Source organism: Talpa occidentalis, unplaced genomic scaffold, assembly GCF_014898055.3.
Source record: "Talpa occidentalis isolate TD23 unplaced genomic scaffold, MPIMG_talOcc4v2.1 talOcc4.11, whole genome shotgun sequence".
Taxonomy (NCBI): domain Eukaryota; kingdom Metazoa; phylum Chordata; class Mammalia; order Eulipotyphla; family Talpidae; genus Talpa; species Talpa occidentalis.
In genome coordinates this window covers 11775858-11792096 of record NW_023601104.1, presented here as the reverse complement: position 1 = coordinate 11792096, position 16239 = coordinate 11775858, and the positions used below count along the sequence as shown (strand labels likewise).

Below are 16239 nucleotides of genomic sequence, written 5' to 3'. Positions count from 1 at the left end.
CCAGCAATTATTAAATACTTTGAAAATTATGAAAAGACTTTGATTCTTAAATGTGGCTTCAGGAACTATAGAAAAACTTGGTTGATGTTCTTAAAATTCTATGTAGGTTTAGTAGACTTTAACCCTTACATGTTTTGTATCCTAATTCAAAAGGTGACTTAGAAATGTCTGAAGACTGCCACTGTTTGAAATTACGGATTCATTTATAGCCAAAGTCAACCCGATAACAAGTTTCTATTTCAGTAATCTGTTTCCTTCTGCTTCTTAAAATTAAAATTTATTTATTAAGAACTTGACCTGTTGGATGAAGGATTCACGTTTTGGACCTTTAGGATGTTATTTTGAATTTGTTTTGGTTTTTGTATATCTGGTCCTATGTACAATGCAAATATGCAAATTACTGTTTTGATTGTGGGGTTCTTATAAAAAGTGGAATATGAACAAAACTATAATTTTGTGAATTTGAGTTGATTGACACATAGCAAAAATGTTTGCAGTGTCCTGAGTCCAAATGACCAAAAGATACTAGGTTAGTATCTTTCAAATGCACTTTTGTGACTCTCTGAATGTTGGGAGGAATAGAAAAGAAGGGGAGACTGGACCACACAGGACAATAACCAAGTGACTAGCTAGTAACTAAGCTCTGTCAAAGGGTAGACCGAGATCCACCTTAATTATCTGCAAATCAGCTCATCCTGAAAGTTGGATATGAGAGCAGAGACCATCTTTAGTAGACATGAGTTCCCCTTCTGTCTGCCTATGGTAATTTCTACTAGGGAATAATGTTCTGCCAATGGAGAATCACTGTTTTGAGAGCCTAACTGCTTGGGATTCTCAGCCAATTGTAATTCATGATTATGGCCTTTTAATTCGGGGGAGCTCAGGCAGCTATCTTGGTGGATACCATAACATGGCACGAGTGCACTGAGTGTAGAACTTAAGGAAAGTTGCAGGCCTGAGTGTATTTATGACCTTAGACTGAATTAGCTGGGTCAGTGAGAACAGAGCCACCTACCTTAAAGAAAAAGAGATGATGATGCTGGCTCTTGTTCCCCTGCCTGTTACTCATTTTCATTTCCTTTTCTTCATTTTGTCATTACTTTTGTCATCTTCATTCTCTATAAAGCTTCTTGCTGTCTTCATTTCTCTTTGATATTTTCACTCTTTTTTTTGTGTTTTTCCCATTTTTTATATTCTTGCTTTATCCTGGTTCTGTCTTCTCTTCAATGTCTCATTGAAAGAGAAGACTTTCTTATTAATCATTGGGAGGATTGCGGTATTTGTGAGATTGGAAATAAAAGAACGGTAAGGCTTCTGGGATCTGTGGCTCTATCAGTATGACCCCAGATCACACTCAGAGAAAACTGAGCGTTAATTTACTACTTGGGTTTTTTTTCTGAATGTTGATTTCCTTGACTTGCAAACACATATTTATCAGCCTGACTCAAACAATGAAGCTATTAAAACTTCGGAGAAACATTGTAAAACTCTCTTTGTACCGACATTTCACCAACACACTTATCTTGGCAGTGGCAGGTAAGTCGGGGAATTTCTTCCTGCTGTTTAAATGCAGTCCTTCTAGAACAGATATATAATCTGATATGCCATAGGTGAACTCTTTAAAATTAGATAGAAAAATTTTGTGCATTTCTCTTTGGGAAGGGGTCTTTAGCTTTTGTCAAATTCTCCGAGGGAATCTGTGGCTCAAGAAAATAATGGAGAACCACTTATTTTATGCATAATAACTGAAAGTCAGCTACATATAATTTCAACTCAGTATTTCTTGTCTCCATTCCTTTGTTGTGGCATTTTTTTCCTTGAGGCAAGTTAGAGTGCCCATATAGCATTTAGATTCCTAATTTTAGAAGGCATTAATACTTGTATATTTAGTTTAAGTAATTATAAAAATTTAGATCAAAATACCTTGCTGTTAGATTGTTTTTACATATGTCACTAAGCATGTCTGAAATATAGCCATTAGGTAAACCTTAGCAAGCTAGCAAGCTAGGTTAGCTTACCTGCATCTTTGGCCCTTGTAACGGATAATAGGTCTGGCCTGTGATTGGAACCAATGTCTCTCTTTGTGTTTCAGTCATTTTATCATCCTTTTTTCTCATCTGAGCAGGCCCTTCCCCCCCCAAAAAAAAAATTAGTATTACTATACTCAGGATAAAGGAAGGGAAAAACTATATTGTTGATAATACTAGAAAAAGCCATATTTCTAGCACCTTCTTTTCTGAGGGTTACTGAAGTAGCCAGATGTTAAATAAAACCATAAATACAGACTTGACAAGAGTACTTACCATGGACTTTGCTTACTGTAAATTGTTAAGTAAATTTTTATTGAATAAATTTGTTAAAATAACTACTGGGAAATGATTGTCATGTGTTGAGGGTTAGGCCTGTGTGGGCTTCTACTTCACCAGAACTGGAGAATGTAACTGGGGATGTAAACTAACATCATGGGGATGTAAACCAACATCAGCTTTTCCATTTCTTGTTAGCATCTATTGTGTTTATCATCTGGACAACCATGAAGTTCAGGATAGTAACTTGTCAGTCGGTGAGTTATAATCACATGCATTTTTGAACACAGTGAACTATCTTAAACACAATTAATGGTCTCCCCCTTGAAGATCAGAATGTTGGCCTCCTCCTCAGTGTTCCATATTAACAAAGTGCTTGGTATGATAGGGCGAGTTTTGTTCTGTTTTGTGGGGGAGAAGGATCTGACTATCCCAGTAGTGGGAGAGAATTTTCTAACTACAAGCTGTCAAAACCCCATCTTGCCTTAACTGAAAATTCTTGAATAAGAAATCCAGAGTTCTAATCATTAAGTATGTGTGGATACTAACTGAATAGAAGCGAACTCCTAGGAGCAGAGCCCAAAGACTGGCCAATAGAATTTCTTTGGAGAGATGGCTAATGCTCTTTTAACAACCTAAAGTTACTTTTTCTTATTGTATGTAAAAATGCTTCCCTAAAGATTCTCAGAGCTATAATGAAGCATTGTCAAGTGCTTCATGCAGTTGGTGCCTTTTCTTTATCGTGTAACAGTGACTACTACAAGGGAAGAAACTGTTCCTTCAATTTGTATCCTCAGCCCTTAGCATAGTGCCTACTAGCACATAGTAGGTTGTTAGTAAACATAAGTTGAATGAGTAAATGATTCTTGTTCTATGCCAGGAGCTTTATGTTCTGTGCATTTTATGTGAACAAATGGTTAAGATAATGCATATAAATATACTTTTTCCCCCTTTTGCTAGGATTGGCGGGAGCTGTGGGTGGACGACGCCATCTGGAGGTTGCTCTTCTCCATGATCCTCTTTGTCATCATGGTTCTCTGGAGACCATCTGCAAACAACCAGAGGTTCTTAAACACTTTATTTACATTGAATGGCCTTGTCATACTTCTGGTTGGTTCAGTGGGTGACAGTGGAGGGTTCTTTCAGATAGTGGAAGGAACACTCCCTGGGTCTGCAAGCAGGAGAATTGGGTTCCTATAGCTCCACTCTTCTATTAATTTGCATTATGATTTTTGGCATCCTCCCCCCCACCCCCTCTGAGCCCCCACCTCTCTGAGCCTTGGTTTCCTCTACATATGTTGAGGGGGAATTGAGCCATTTGGTAGGATGCCCCTTTTAGTTCTGACATCTGATAATATAAATATTTATATGGGTTAATAAAGGAGGAAGGTTATGACACTTGTAATGAGGGTCTTACTGCCTGGTTTCCAGAAGGAAAGAACAATTTCTGTAGTGAGTAGCCCAACTGACTTTGAATAATAGAGAGGAAATGAAGGCTTATGTGACTGACTTCAGAATTAAAAACCCATATGTGAATTTGCTTTGTCCAATTATAGGCAATTTTTACTTAAAAATTGGCTTCTTTATTTTGTGAATATGCCTGTCTTTATTTTCTCTTCTCCCTCTATTCCCTTTTGCATTTAGATAGGTAAGAGCTTATAGTATGCAGCATACCACTGATGAAGGAAAAGAGTAGATGGCATAACCAAACAGCTAATTTTATAGTGAGACATACCAATAAAAGCTTTAGGAAGAAAAAATAAATGACATCTTTTTACTCCATGAAAATAACCTTGTCTTTTCACTTAGTATTTGAATTCCTTTAAAAAAAAAAAAAAAGTTTAAAAAGTCGAGAAAAGATGTCAAAGAGAATAGAGGAAATATGAAATCACACTGTTCAGAAAGAACCTAGACATTCTGGTGACCTTCCTTTATATCAGTCTGTAGATCTGCTGCTCACTTCTAGCTCTGCTTATTTATACAAATTTCCCTTCAGTCTTTTTAAAATTTTTGCTTTAACCCTTTTGGCTTTCTCTCTCTCCTCTTTTAAAACATGATGCCCACTCTTTGAAACTCCAGTGTTAAAAACCTAACATGATATATACCCTTTCATATTTTACTCTCTGTTCAGATACAGTCTTCCTTTGCTCATTCAGGCGTACATTTTATTTTTTATCATATCTATTAACTCTCCTACAATATCTTCTGAAAATTCCTAGGTTTTCTTCATTAGATTGCTGTTACTTAAATCAATAAGTGTTATTTCTTTTTTTCCTTATAATCTTCTGTCTCATTTTTGATTCAGAATGAGTTGGTCAGGCCTTCCTGCATAATACAGTGAGAATGTGCCTTCTCATCTTATTCTGACTTTCAAGTAAATGGCTTTTCAACTGTCATCTGTCTTTTTTTTTTTTAAAAGATTTATTTATTTATGCATACAAGAACTGGGGTGTAAGTCAGAGGTGCGGGGGGTGAGAGGATTCACCAGAAGAGACTGAGGAGCAGAGCAGGCAAATACACACTGCTGAAGGGAGCAGCAGGCGAGGCAGGAGAGGTCTGTTGTGCCATGTGGGTAGCTCCCTGGCCAGCAGGGGATTGAACTAGTGCTGCAGTGGCTGGAGATAGCTTGATAGCACTGTCTTTAACCCCTGTGCCACCAGGGAGGCCCCAGCAGCTATCATCTTTTGCTTTGATAGTTACTGTGAATTTTTGTTAACCCTCTAACAGGTTACAGATGTTCTGTATTTTTCCTGGTTTATAAAGACTTTGTCTTTTAAATAGCCTTCTGGTTATTTAAAAAAATGAAAGAAAATAATAGGGAACAGGAAAATGGAAAATACGGATCGAGTTCAAAATGAAAGTGTTCTAGGGATTAACTGTTGAGCAGTTGCTTTTTTGAATCTATTAGAAGTAAAGGAAAGATACCTGAGTTGTATCCAATACCTTCATCTTCTCAGCTCTTCACTGGGAAACTGAGATTTTAAGTGAACTACAACTCAGAAGATCAGGTGCCCCTGACAGGACAGCCGATGAAGTTCTCTGCCATTAATGAAGACTCGGAGTCTAAATGAATTTGCAATGGGGGGAGGCTGGGGAGAGCCATCGAGAGCAGCTCTGCCTTTCACTCTCCCAGCCCAAGCTTTTATTACAGATATGAACAAAGGAACAAGAAAATAGCACGCAATTGTGTTTTTGCTTATACAGATTAGTAATTACTGCTGAAAACAAGTTTTCCTGCTTAGTAGGGAACATGCTCACAAGCCGGCACATTCTCAGAGAACAGGAGTCAGTTCTGGGAAGAAGTTCTGCAAAAAAAACTTCTAACGTCCTGGAACTCCGTATGCAGAGTACACAGGTACTCTCCAAAAACTCCAGCTCCCTTTCGGGCAGCAGGCTCCCAACAATCAAGACATTTCTTTTTGCCTTTTTTTTTTTTTTTTTTTTTTTAATATTCAGAAGGGCAGGTTTATTATGAAAAGGCAAGGAAAGTAAAGGACACTTGCTCAGACACAAGCGGGCAGTAGGAGCTGCCCCTGAAAGGGACAGGTTTATTAAAAGAGAGACCTCACAGGCAGGCAGCCTTGAGAGGAGAGCTGCCTCTGCTGCTTTGCAAAGGGAGAAAGGTGGTGAGGAGACACACCTGCAAGGGACAGGTGAGCAGGAGGCTGCTGCAGGACATCCTTTCTTAACTACCAGTTTGAGGGCTGAGGTTTTAAGTCACATGATAATCTGCTTACCTGTGTGGTGCACATGCTTGTAAGTGAGCACTGTGTGCTTACTGTATTATGTATTATTCTAAGCTCTTTATTTGAAATGACTTTTCACAAAACACATCTATACTAATGTTCTGTTATGCCAATTTGTAGGTGAGGAAACGTCACAGCGAGAATAAGTAACATCTCTAAGGTTGTATGTGGCTGAGTCTTAAATTACAACTGCCAGTTCTTCCTTGTTAATATAGGCAAGTGAGAGCAGGGAAAGAATCATTTTATTATTAACTAAGATTTTATAAATAATTGCAGGTTCAACAATTAGTTCTGTAAAATCCAGAGAGCAGTTCTCATGGTTTTCTGATTTTATGCCTTTCTGTTCTACTTTGTTCTGTCAGGTTTGCCTTTTCACCATTGTCTGAGGAAGAGGAGGAGGATGAGCAGAAGGAACCGATGCTTAAAGAAAGCTTTGGTAGTGATAAAAGTTACCTTTTATTTGTGGGTTTTTTTTTTTTTCAAAGATTTATTTATTTAAGCACACAAGAGCCAGAGGTATAGGCCAGAGGTGTGGGGGGTGAGAGGATTCACGAGAGACAGAGTGGGGAGCAGAATAGGTAGATCATCTACTACTGATATACACTGCTGAGGGGAGCAGTGGGCAAGACAGGAGAGGTCTGCTGCGCCATGTGGGTTGCTCCCTGGCCGGGGATTGAACTCGTGCTGCAGAGACTGGCCTGCGCCACTAGGGGAGGCCCCTTATTTGTGTTTTAAATATTCATTCCTGGTTTTCAGAAATAGAGTAAAACAAGGGTAATATTTACAATACTAAAATCAGAATACTTTGATATAAGTACATGTTTGTTATTTTAGGACCATATTATTTCTTAATCTGGTGTGTAGTGAAGTTAGGGGGAAGTGAAAATAAGGGCATGAATCTTGAGATGGAGCCATGGTAAATTCAGTAAACAATTACACATTGAATGTCCAGTTTGTTTGCTGGAGATGAGCAGAAAGTATGACTTTGAACTCCCGAGCATGATTGTAATGTGGAGAATTATCTGTTTTATAATTCATTGTCAATAACCTTAAAGCTCTGAATTCATTTTTGCAGTCAGTAGAAATACCCCACTGACCTGGCTAACCAATCTACTTTTATTTTTTCTTCTACAGAAGGAATGAAAATGAGAAGTACCAAACAAGAACCAAATGGAAATAGTAAAGTAAACAAAGCAGTAAGTGTGACTTCTCCTTTCCTGTTGGCCCTATCCTTCAGCCCTTGGGGGAGCGCAGCAGTTATATGTGTAGGCCTCACTGACTCTCTTTTCACATGCTGTGATTAGGCATGCTGTATGAACCTTTTAATATATGCTGTATTTACGTTTTTAAAATAGCAAGTGATCCTATCTAGGACCAGTAATCTTTAACTGAGTGGTTTGCTACTATGTCCTAAAAACCTACCAGATTAGTCTGATGATTCCTTTTATTTTCATTAGTGAAGTCATAGTCCCATGAATAACCTAAGGTTTTTTTTTCCTGGTAAAGACTGAGATTTTTTTTTCAGTCTCTATATTTAAGAACTGTGAATTCATTTACATTAAGGACTTTAGAACTTAACTCAATTTTAAGGATCAAAGCTTACATGAAGCAAACTCTGGGTATTAGGCCATTGAGAAGAAAGGTTTTAAGGGTGTAGGGCATCAGTTTATATTTTGGCTATATAATTTTTTGAATTATTTGACTTTTCTTGTTAGCAATCCCAGTTGTTTGGTGTATATAGTGCTTCAGAGTGACAAAGACCAATTTAAAAGATTTTGAGACTTCTTCAGATGCTTTCTAGAGATGTATTATTTGGTGTATTTTAGTAACAGCTAGTATTTGTATGTTCCCAGCCGGAAGATGATTTGAAGTGGGTAGAAGAGAATGTACCTTCTTCTGTGACAGATGTGTAAGTTTTTGAATCTTTACTTCAGGAATCCTATTTCAAATTTAGTGTTACATTATTGTTTTAATTGAATGAGCTAAAGAGCATACTAATGAGAATGCTTGTAGTTAACTTTTTAGAAGTAAAAGATTACTTAAAAGAATACCAAATGTTTAAAAGATATTTAAAGATTGAGAATGTATACAAGCAAAAGTAATCAAGAGTTACTCATTCAGATGACATTTCTGCTTGAAAACATTTAGCTGTAGGTCTTCCTAAAATCAATGGGATAGGGTATTCCTTTGGCATTTTTTAATTCCTCATGACTTTACATTTTCAATTAAACATTGGTCCCATTACAATGCAGAATGTGTTTTGCCAGAGGTGGGGGAGGGGGGGAGTGAGAGGATTCACCAGAGACAGAGTGGGGAGCAGAACAGGCGATCTACTGAAATTCAGTGACTCTTAAATTAATTTTTGTATTTTCTTTTTCTCCCTGAAATGGCTATCATATAAATCTTAGATAATACTAAAAAAGCTTTTTTAAACTGTGTTCATTATTCCACTATCCTTTATGAACTATTTCTAGTTTTATATTACATTGTTCAATTTGGTGTTTTTCTCTGCAGAGCACTTCCAGCCCTTCTGGATTCAGATGAGGTGAGTAATCAAATTATGTGCATAGATTGTTTAAATACTTGACTATTTAGTCAAGTTAAATTCCTGAGTCAGACAGGGTATGCATTTTTTATTAATGCTTAATCTTAAGTAAATATGTAATCATCTTAATTGACTAAAAAATGCAATTCCTTATTATTCAGCAATCAAAAAAGATAAACTCATGCCATTCACAGCAACGTGGATGGAGCTAGAAGGAATTATGCTCAGTGAAATAAGCCAGAAGGAAAAAGAAAAATATCAGATGGTTTCATTTACAGCAGGAAAATAGGAGAACCAAATATGACATTAGTGTAAAAAAATAATAATAGTACAACAAAGCAAACAGACAATTATAAACCAGAGACATACTGCAGTGGAGGAGGAGGGAGAGGGCTCAGAGGGAGGCAGGGAGGAGCACAGGGGACTGAGGTGAGGTGCACGGGTGCATTGGGGAAGGAAATTCTATGGGACTACACCTGAGGGGGTGGGGGAAGCAAATATTGCTTAAAAATGAAAAATGATGTAAAAAGTAAATTTTTTTAAAAAATAAAAAAAATTACATAATCAAAAAAATGTAATTCGTTTTGATATGTGGCTTGATACCCTGAAACCTAGAGATATTGATGTAATTTGGGGTGGACTCTGGACCATCTGTATGTTTCAAAATCTTTTTTTTTTTTTAATTTTTATGTGGTTTTTTTAAGATTTATTTTTATTTATTTATGCAAAGAACTGGGGACTAGGCCAGAGGTGAGGGAGGGAGGGTGAGAGGATTTACCAGAGACAGAGTTGGGGGCAGAACAGGCAGATCTACTGAAATACACTGCTGAGGGTAGCAGTGGGCAAGACAGGAGAGGTCTGCTGTGCCATGTGGGTCAGCTCCCTGCCCAGGGATCAAACTCATGCCTCAGTGGCTGGTGATAGCTTGACAGTGCTGAGACTTTAACCCCTGCACCACCAGGGAGGCCCCTCAAAGTCTTTCTATGGTTAGGAGCCATTGCTCTCAGTAGTTAACATAAACAAGAACCAATGGGAAATACATGTTTGTGCATTGTCTATGTAGAAGACACTCGTAATGTAGACCATTTAAAGTTAATATACTTAAAATTAACTTATTCTTTTTCCCTAGGAACGAATGATCACACACTTTGAAAGATCCAAAATGGAGTAAATAATGGAAGGATTTGCAGTTGAAGATGGCTAATGTCTGGGGGGAGATCAGCCTCTGTGTCAGTCTTCTACACTGCTCCATGGGATTAAAGGAGGCAGTGACATCCTGATCTGTTCCTTGATCTTTGTGCATTAGAGCTGGCGAGAAGTGTCAGAACAAGGAGAACATCTTATTGAAAACAAGTTCATAGGATGAGAAAAATCTACCTTTCTTATTTACGACATGATGTCCCTTTCCCTCCCATATCCTGACATGGATGTTTATGCAATTTATGTGTGTTGTTCCTGAGTCTTCTATAATATTTAAATTGTTTAATCTGTCAAACTAAAAAAATTTAACATCTTCTAAAGAACTACGACATCAGTGCTGTAATACGTAATCTCCAGGAGCAACTGCCTGTAATTTTTATTTATTTAGGGCGTTACATAGGTGATGGGGGGAAATTGTTAATTATCTTTCCTTTCCTGGCTAGCCAAGGTTACATCTTGCAAGGGTAGTTTTGAGAGAGTCCTTCTGCGTTAAGGAGAGCCATGGTCTAGCAATGATTCAAAGAAAGAAACTGTTATAGTGTGATTCAGATCATTTAAAAAAGCAAAATCAAGTGCAATTTTGTTTACAAATGGTGTATATTAAAGATTTTTCTATTTCAGATGTACTTTAGAGAGAAATATTAGTTTAACTCTTTTGACATCTGTTATTGTGACACATCCCATTGCTGGCAATGTGGTGCACACTCCAGAACTTTTAACTACTGTTTTGTAAGTTTCCAGGGCAGCATTGCTGTTTGCCTTCATGCCATTCACTGGGTGTTGCACTAGATGCAGAGGCTCTTCATCTAAGTGCTTATGAGTAAGCTACTTGCTACAGGTACTGTGATGCTTCAGGAGGAGGAGCTGATACAAAGGAGACAGGTCATTCTGGCTTAATTTAAACCATTTTTCACTCCATTTAGTAGTATGGAGGCCCTGGACTTGCTGCTCATTGTTTAGGATTGACTATTCTTGTAACTGGTGTTGGTCTTAGGGACTGTTTATAAGAGACATCACAAGGTGATGGGATTCATTTGAAGCACTATGTTTGTTTTAATGGTTTTATCCAATTTTGCCTTTCCAAGATTTTTGTTCTACATAGAAAGTTCATGCCACTTTTTAATATAAAAAAATTTTAACAAAATTGTTTCTCCCGTGTTTTCTTCTTCCAAATTCTCTCCAAAGACCTCTTTTTCTTTCCAAACTCTCTTGTGGAAATCCTCTTTTCATGGTTTTTATTCTATATAATTTCTGGTTGAACCAAAGATCACATGACTACACTCTTCCTTAACTCATACTGTAGTAAATGTGTTAACACTTATGTAATGTTTCTCTATAGCTATTTGTTGTGCTAATTAAAAAAAATCATTGCGTCTGTATCTCTAAGGGTAAATACGAAGAAGGTTAACTCAGCAAAAGACTAACTCAGCACTAGACTACTGTCATGTGCTCCTCTTGTTAAAATTTAAAATTTACCAAGTGAATGAGAATTACAATGCAGCAGCATATTGGTCAAGTATATTTTGAGACCGAGTTAGAAGTTGACTAGGGGGAAAGAAACTATTGTATTAAGCAGAAGTGTACACACTTTATTAGTTCTGTATCCTGGGACATCATAATCTCTTCTGCTTTATTTTATGGTTTCTTATGTTACTGTGACTGGACATAATGTATCATTTCTTAGGACAGATTGAGAAGGAATTTATAGTGTCACATTGCCTGTAACCTTAGCATTTACACTGTTTCTTTTTATCTTTGTCTCTCAGCTTTGAACTAGAAGATACTAGGCCTTCTTTCAGCATAGCAATTGATACTAAACACAATTTCAAGGTGTTCAGTTTCCATTGTGAAAATCAGCCATAACAAAGGATTTGTTTAGCAAGTTTTGAAAATATTTTGATCATCAGAAGCAACGTTTAGTAAAGAAACAGTACTCATAATTTATAGATGAATATCCGGAGTTAGTGTAAAAATAAAGTGACCAGGGTCAGGGTTTGTTTTTTCTTTTCTTCATATCATAGTCTCACTCATTTTTTTTTTTTTAAAGATTTTTATTTATTTATTTATACAAGCACTGGGTACAGTCAGAAGCGCGGGAGGGTGAGAGAATTCACCAGAGCCAGAGCGGGGAACAGAGCAGGCAGAAGGACCGAAGTTCACTGCTGAGGGGAGCAGCGGGTGGCAGGAGAGGTCTGTGTGCAGCAGGGGCCCGGATCCAACCGGCACTGCAGAGGCTGCTGGCAGCTTCGCAACCCAGCGCTCAACCGCTGCGCCACCCGAGAGGCCCATCTCTCACTCATTTTTTGACATTTCTGCTTTAAACTTAAATATTTAATTTTGTGTCACACCTGCTATTTCCTTGGACTCATGCACTTTATTAAGTGCATGTTATTAAGTCACAGATGCCTTACACACACCTCCTCTCCCTCCATCCCTCCAGTATCTGATTCATTAGGGCTGGAATGGGGCCTGAGACTTCTCATTTGTAACAAGTTCCCAGGTGATTCTGCTGCTTCCATTGGTCTGGGATCCACACTTTGACCTAGAGCATTTAAAATGTGTGGGTGAGGTACTCCCAACTAGTTGGGATTATAACAGCAATACCATTTATTGCGTGTTTACAACGTGTCAGACCTTGCTAAGCGTTCACAATGCTAGGTAGGTACATGACACTTTGCAGAAAAGCGAAGAATTTAAATTCACTGCTCATTTCCTGAAAGTCACTGCTCATTTCCTAAATGGCAAATTTCCATCCCAGGTCCAACTGACGCAAAGAGCTAATTCTTCACCGTCACGCTCCAATGTCTGTAACAGTCCTAAGATTAATACTAACTCTCCTTGTTACATTCTTGGCTACTCGGACCCCGCGAGGCAGACGCCCCGAGTCTGGCCGGAGGATGCGGAGCCGAGCACCCGCGTGTCCAGGGCGACGCGGGGACCAGCGGAAGGGGCGGGGCTTGGGCGGCGGAAGGGGCGGGAGCGGCGGGCCCGGAAGTCCGGCGTCGGGGATGGCTCTGTGGCCGCGGGGCCTGTAGCTGGGGGTCCTCTCCCGCCTCCCGGTTCGCGTCCCCGGGGCCTGCTTCTGGCCCCAAGCCCGGCCCGGCCCGCTCCGGGTGAGAAGACGGCGGCGGCGACACTCTGCTCGCCGCCATGCACGACGCCTTCGAGCCCGTGCCGATCCTAGAAAAGCTGCCTCTGCAGATCGACTGCCTGGCTGCTTGGGGTGAGCTGACGGGCCGAGGGGCCAGGAGACCGAGGCTGGGCCAGCGCGGGAGCGGCCCAGACTTTGCACAAGGCGAGGGGGCTGCATGGCGTCTGGCTGTGGGCTCCTGTCGGACTCTTCCTAGAGTGCCTGGCTGAGGGGACGGCAGAGCCGTGTAGGTAGTGGGGAGCGGCTGAGGCGATCCCCAGGGACCCAGGCATTTTAGGAACCTTCCACTTACCTGTGCTCTCGGTTGGAGATTGAGCTTTTCTTATTAATTGTGCCCAGCTTTGACGCATTTAGAGTCAAGAAGACTTAGTTTGGAATAACAAAGCAGTGGGAAGTTCTCAGCTTGTAGGGAGTTGAACTTGTCCAGGTGATTGTTTTGTTTCCTAAGTGAAGGACAGCACTGTTGTGTTTGAGTTTTGGCTTTTTGGACATTGAACAAGTTAATACCATATGCCTTTTTTTCCCTTACTCAACACTCATCTTTCACTTCATTACTGTGGGTAACTCAGTTTGTTATTCCAAACGCTTAATCTAACCAGGTGGTTGATTGCCTTGTATCCAAAGTGCTCCAGTTAACTAACTCCATAGGTGGAATATTATTCCAGGCTGTCAGGATATCTAACCCGTGTTAACTTGGATAGTACTCTGAGATTGTCCAGTGCAGAAAGCAGCGTCAGGCAGCTCTTGTGGGCTCTGGAATATAGATGGTTTCAGGGCTCCAAATCTTGACTAAACAAATCTTAACTATGAGTTATGTATGAGTAGTTGTGTCTGGTAATAGCCAGCAAAAACTAACAAATAATTTCATTCTTTTCTGTTAATGTCTAGGTCCTAGAAATCAATGGCCATATAAAGGTGGCATAGAGCTCTTAATTAAATCTTATACTGAGTTAGGTGCCCATGATGGGCCTCATGGATCTTGGTTGTGGCTGGCATCTTATGATTCATCTATGGACAGTGTCACCTGGTGAGTTCTTCACTGCCTCTTCAGTAGGGTGCCTTCACTGCAGAGTAAACAGTGGAAGCCAGACTTCTCATCATTCTTTGACATTATGTAAATGTCTCATAAAATAAATTAATGTGATTTGGCATACCCTACAGTATTAAAAATAATAAAGGTATTGGTGATGGGAAAAGATACCATGGAGTTATGGCAAGCTGCAAAAGTGAAGGCACAGTGTAGACCATGTAGATCTCTAGGGTTCTAGATCAAACTATGGCACCTGCAACAGTGAGTTACACTATTTAATGGCCGATGTGACCATTATGAAGTGGGTTCTGTTAGATTTCCACTCAGTTCTGCTCAAGAAAGCCTTCTAGACAAGATTAAAAAATAAAAACAATTTTTAAAAATGCAGATTAGAGGACACCACCACATTGACTCGGAATCTCTAGAAACAGTTTTCAGGAATATGCTTTTTTCATAAGTCCAGGTGATTCTGATGCAGCTAATTAGGGTCTTATACTTTGAGAAACACAGTTGTTTGCCCCGTGGCTTAAAGAAAGGAACTGATCACTCCCTTACTAATCTCTGACTTCTCTGAAGTTGCCAGCACTGTAATTATTTATTACAAGAGGTTGGACTCTGTGGTACTGTTCATTAGGGTAATTATGAACAAAAGAACCCAACGTTACTCACTTCCCAGGTGGGATTAGGTCCAACCCTGTGGCTCAGGATTAGATTGTGAGGAATTTTGTAGGTCTGACTCTTGTGTCCTACAAATGCGTGTCACCCATTTGTACAGTATATCCCACTTTCTGAAATGCATTGTTGAGTCTCAGAAGAGTGTCTTCCCCACCCCATGCCTACACCAAATGCATCTCATTCTGTGTTTGGCAGGCACAGCTGTGTTATGTGATGATATGTCAGAATGTGGAGGCCTGGTTTAGATCAGTTCCTCCAGCCGCTTGAGCCTCCACGGATTTCTGTAACCATATTAAGCCTCTTCAAGATTCTGTGTCATCATCACATTTGAATGATGCACTGTTTTTCCTTATGAGTTTGAGGATTAAGAATGAGTATATAGGTGATGTGTCTACTATTACAAGTTGCTTAGACTACTTTGCATAGATGATAAATGCATTTTTCCTTAGCACCTCCAATTGAAAGTTTGAGAAGGCTCACCAAATAAAAATTCAGCTGAACATTTAAAAAAAACTGCAGTGAATTTATCTGGTTCCATTATGCTTTGAGAAACACTCAAATAGAGTAGATATTTGACAAGAAAGCTCTATTGGAAAACAAACATTTCAGTAAAAATGAAAAATAGATTCTCAAATATATGAGTTTGACTCCATATGGGTTGTAGTGTGACTTCGTGGGGGGTTTGTTGTTGTTAAACCCCAGTGTGACGGCATCAGAGAACTGCTCTAAGGTAATTGACAGCAAAAATGGAAGGACATGTAAACTTGTAGAATGAGACCAGTTGAGATTGTCATGGGGACCCTGGAGAGACTCTATGGAAATGGGTTGTTTCTCTTGATGCGGCAAAATTAGGAGGCCCCGTAGACCTGGATAGAAGCTGAAACCGCTAAAGGAAATAAAGAAAAACGAGCTAGTACGGGAACGGGGGAGAGTGGAGAGGGAAGGACAGCAAAGATGGTGAACATAGTATTGGCCTTTTGGTTATAGATTTTTATCTATATTATAAGTGAATTTTAAAAATTCCACTTCTTTTTATTTAAATCTGAAATATTAGTGGGTATCCTAAAAATCAACTATAATATTGCCAAATGCTTGATACAGTGACATGCCTAAGTAGAGTTCTAAACACACCTTGTACAAAGTGAGCGTTGTGAGCTGAACTTTTTCACCATATTCTGCTCCAACATAAATCTCCAGCATTCCTTCAGAGTTAGTGTTATTTCTAATTTCCACTTATGTCATTAAAAGCACACGATGTCTTACTTTCTGTGTCCTGCCTTCACTTTAAACCAAAAAATGTAAAAGACAATCATATATTCTGGAAGACCAAGGACATCAACCTGGAGAAATGTTCCTGATGTGGCTACTGAAAACTATTCTCATAAATATAACCACTGTCTTTCAGATAAGCTCTAACCAACAGCCATTCCTTTGACATGGGATGCCTTAGTAAGTGCGTCAAAGTTCTTAGGGGTTAGACAGATTGTTAGGAGTCAGACAGACTGGAGTTAGAATCCAGATCTGCCAACTTATTACATGTCTGGGCAAATTAATTTATCCTCTAGACTTCAATTTCCTCATCTAGA

At 39.3% G+C, this 16239-nt stretch overlaps 2 protein-coding genes across 6 annotated transcripts in view; both read left to right on the top strand.

Moving 5' to 3' along the window:
- TMEM87A (transmembrane protein 87A) overlaps positions 1 to 10946 on the top strand; it is a 35902-nt gene extending 24956 nt beyond the window's left edge. For all 3 annotated transcript variants that reach the window (XM_054700867.1, XM_054700860.1, XM_054700877.1), the window contains exons 13-20: positions 1432 to 1536; positions 2505 to 2563; positions 3267 to 3370; positions 6415 to 6488; positions 7187 to 7248; positions 7906 to 7961; positions 8567 to 8597; positions 9727 to 10946. In XM_054700867.1, coding sequence (XP_054556842.1) covers positions 1432 to 1536; positions 2505 to 2563; positions 3267 to 3370; positions 6415 to 6488; positions 7187 to 7248; positions 7906 to 7961; positions 8567 to 8597; positions 9727 to 9768 — 533 coding nt within the window. In that variant the 3' untranslated portion in view covers positions 9769 to 10946. The remainder of the gene's footprint in view (positions 1 to 1431; positions 1537 to 2504; positions 2564 to 3266; positions 3371 to 6414; positions 6489 to 7186; positions 7249 to 7905; positions 7962 to 8566; positions 8598 to 9726) is intronic.
- Positions 10947 to 12795: 1849 nt separating this feature from the next.
- Positions 12796 to 16239, top strand: part of VPS39 (VPS39 subunit of HOPS complex) — a 38379-nt gene continuing 34935 nt past the window's right edge. For 2 of the 3 annotated variants that reach the window (XM_054700848.1, XM_054700853.1), the window contains exon 1: positions 12807 to 13020. In XM_054700848.1, coding sequence (XP_054556823.1) covers positions 12948 to 13020 — 73 coding nt within the window. In that variant the 5' untranslated portion in view covers positions 12807 to 12947. Of the gene's footprint in view, positions 13021 to 16239 lie in introns of all 3 variants that reach the window. The other variant, XM_037502284.2, reaches the window with a different exon arrangement.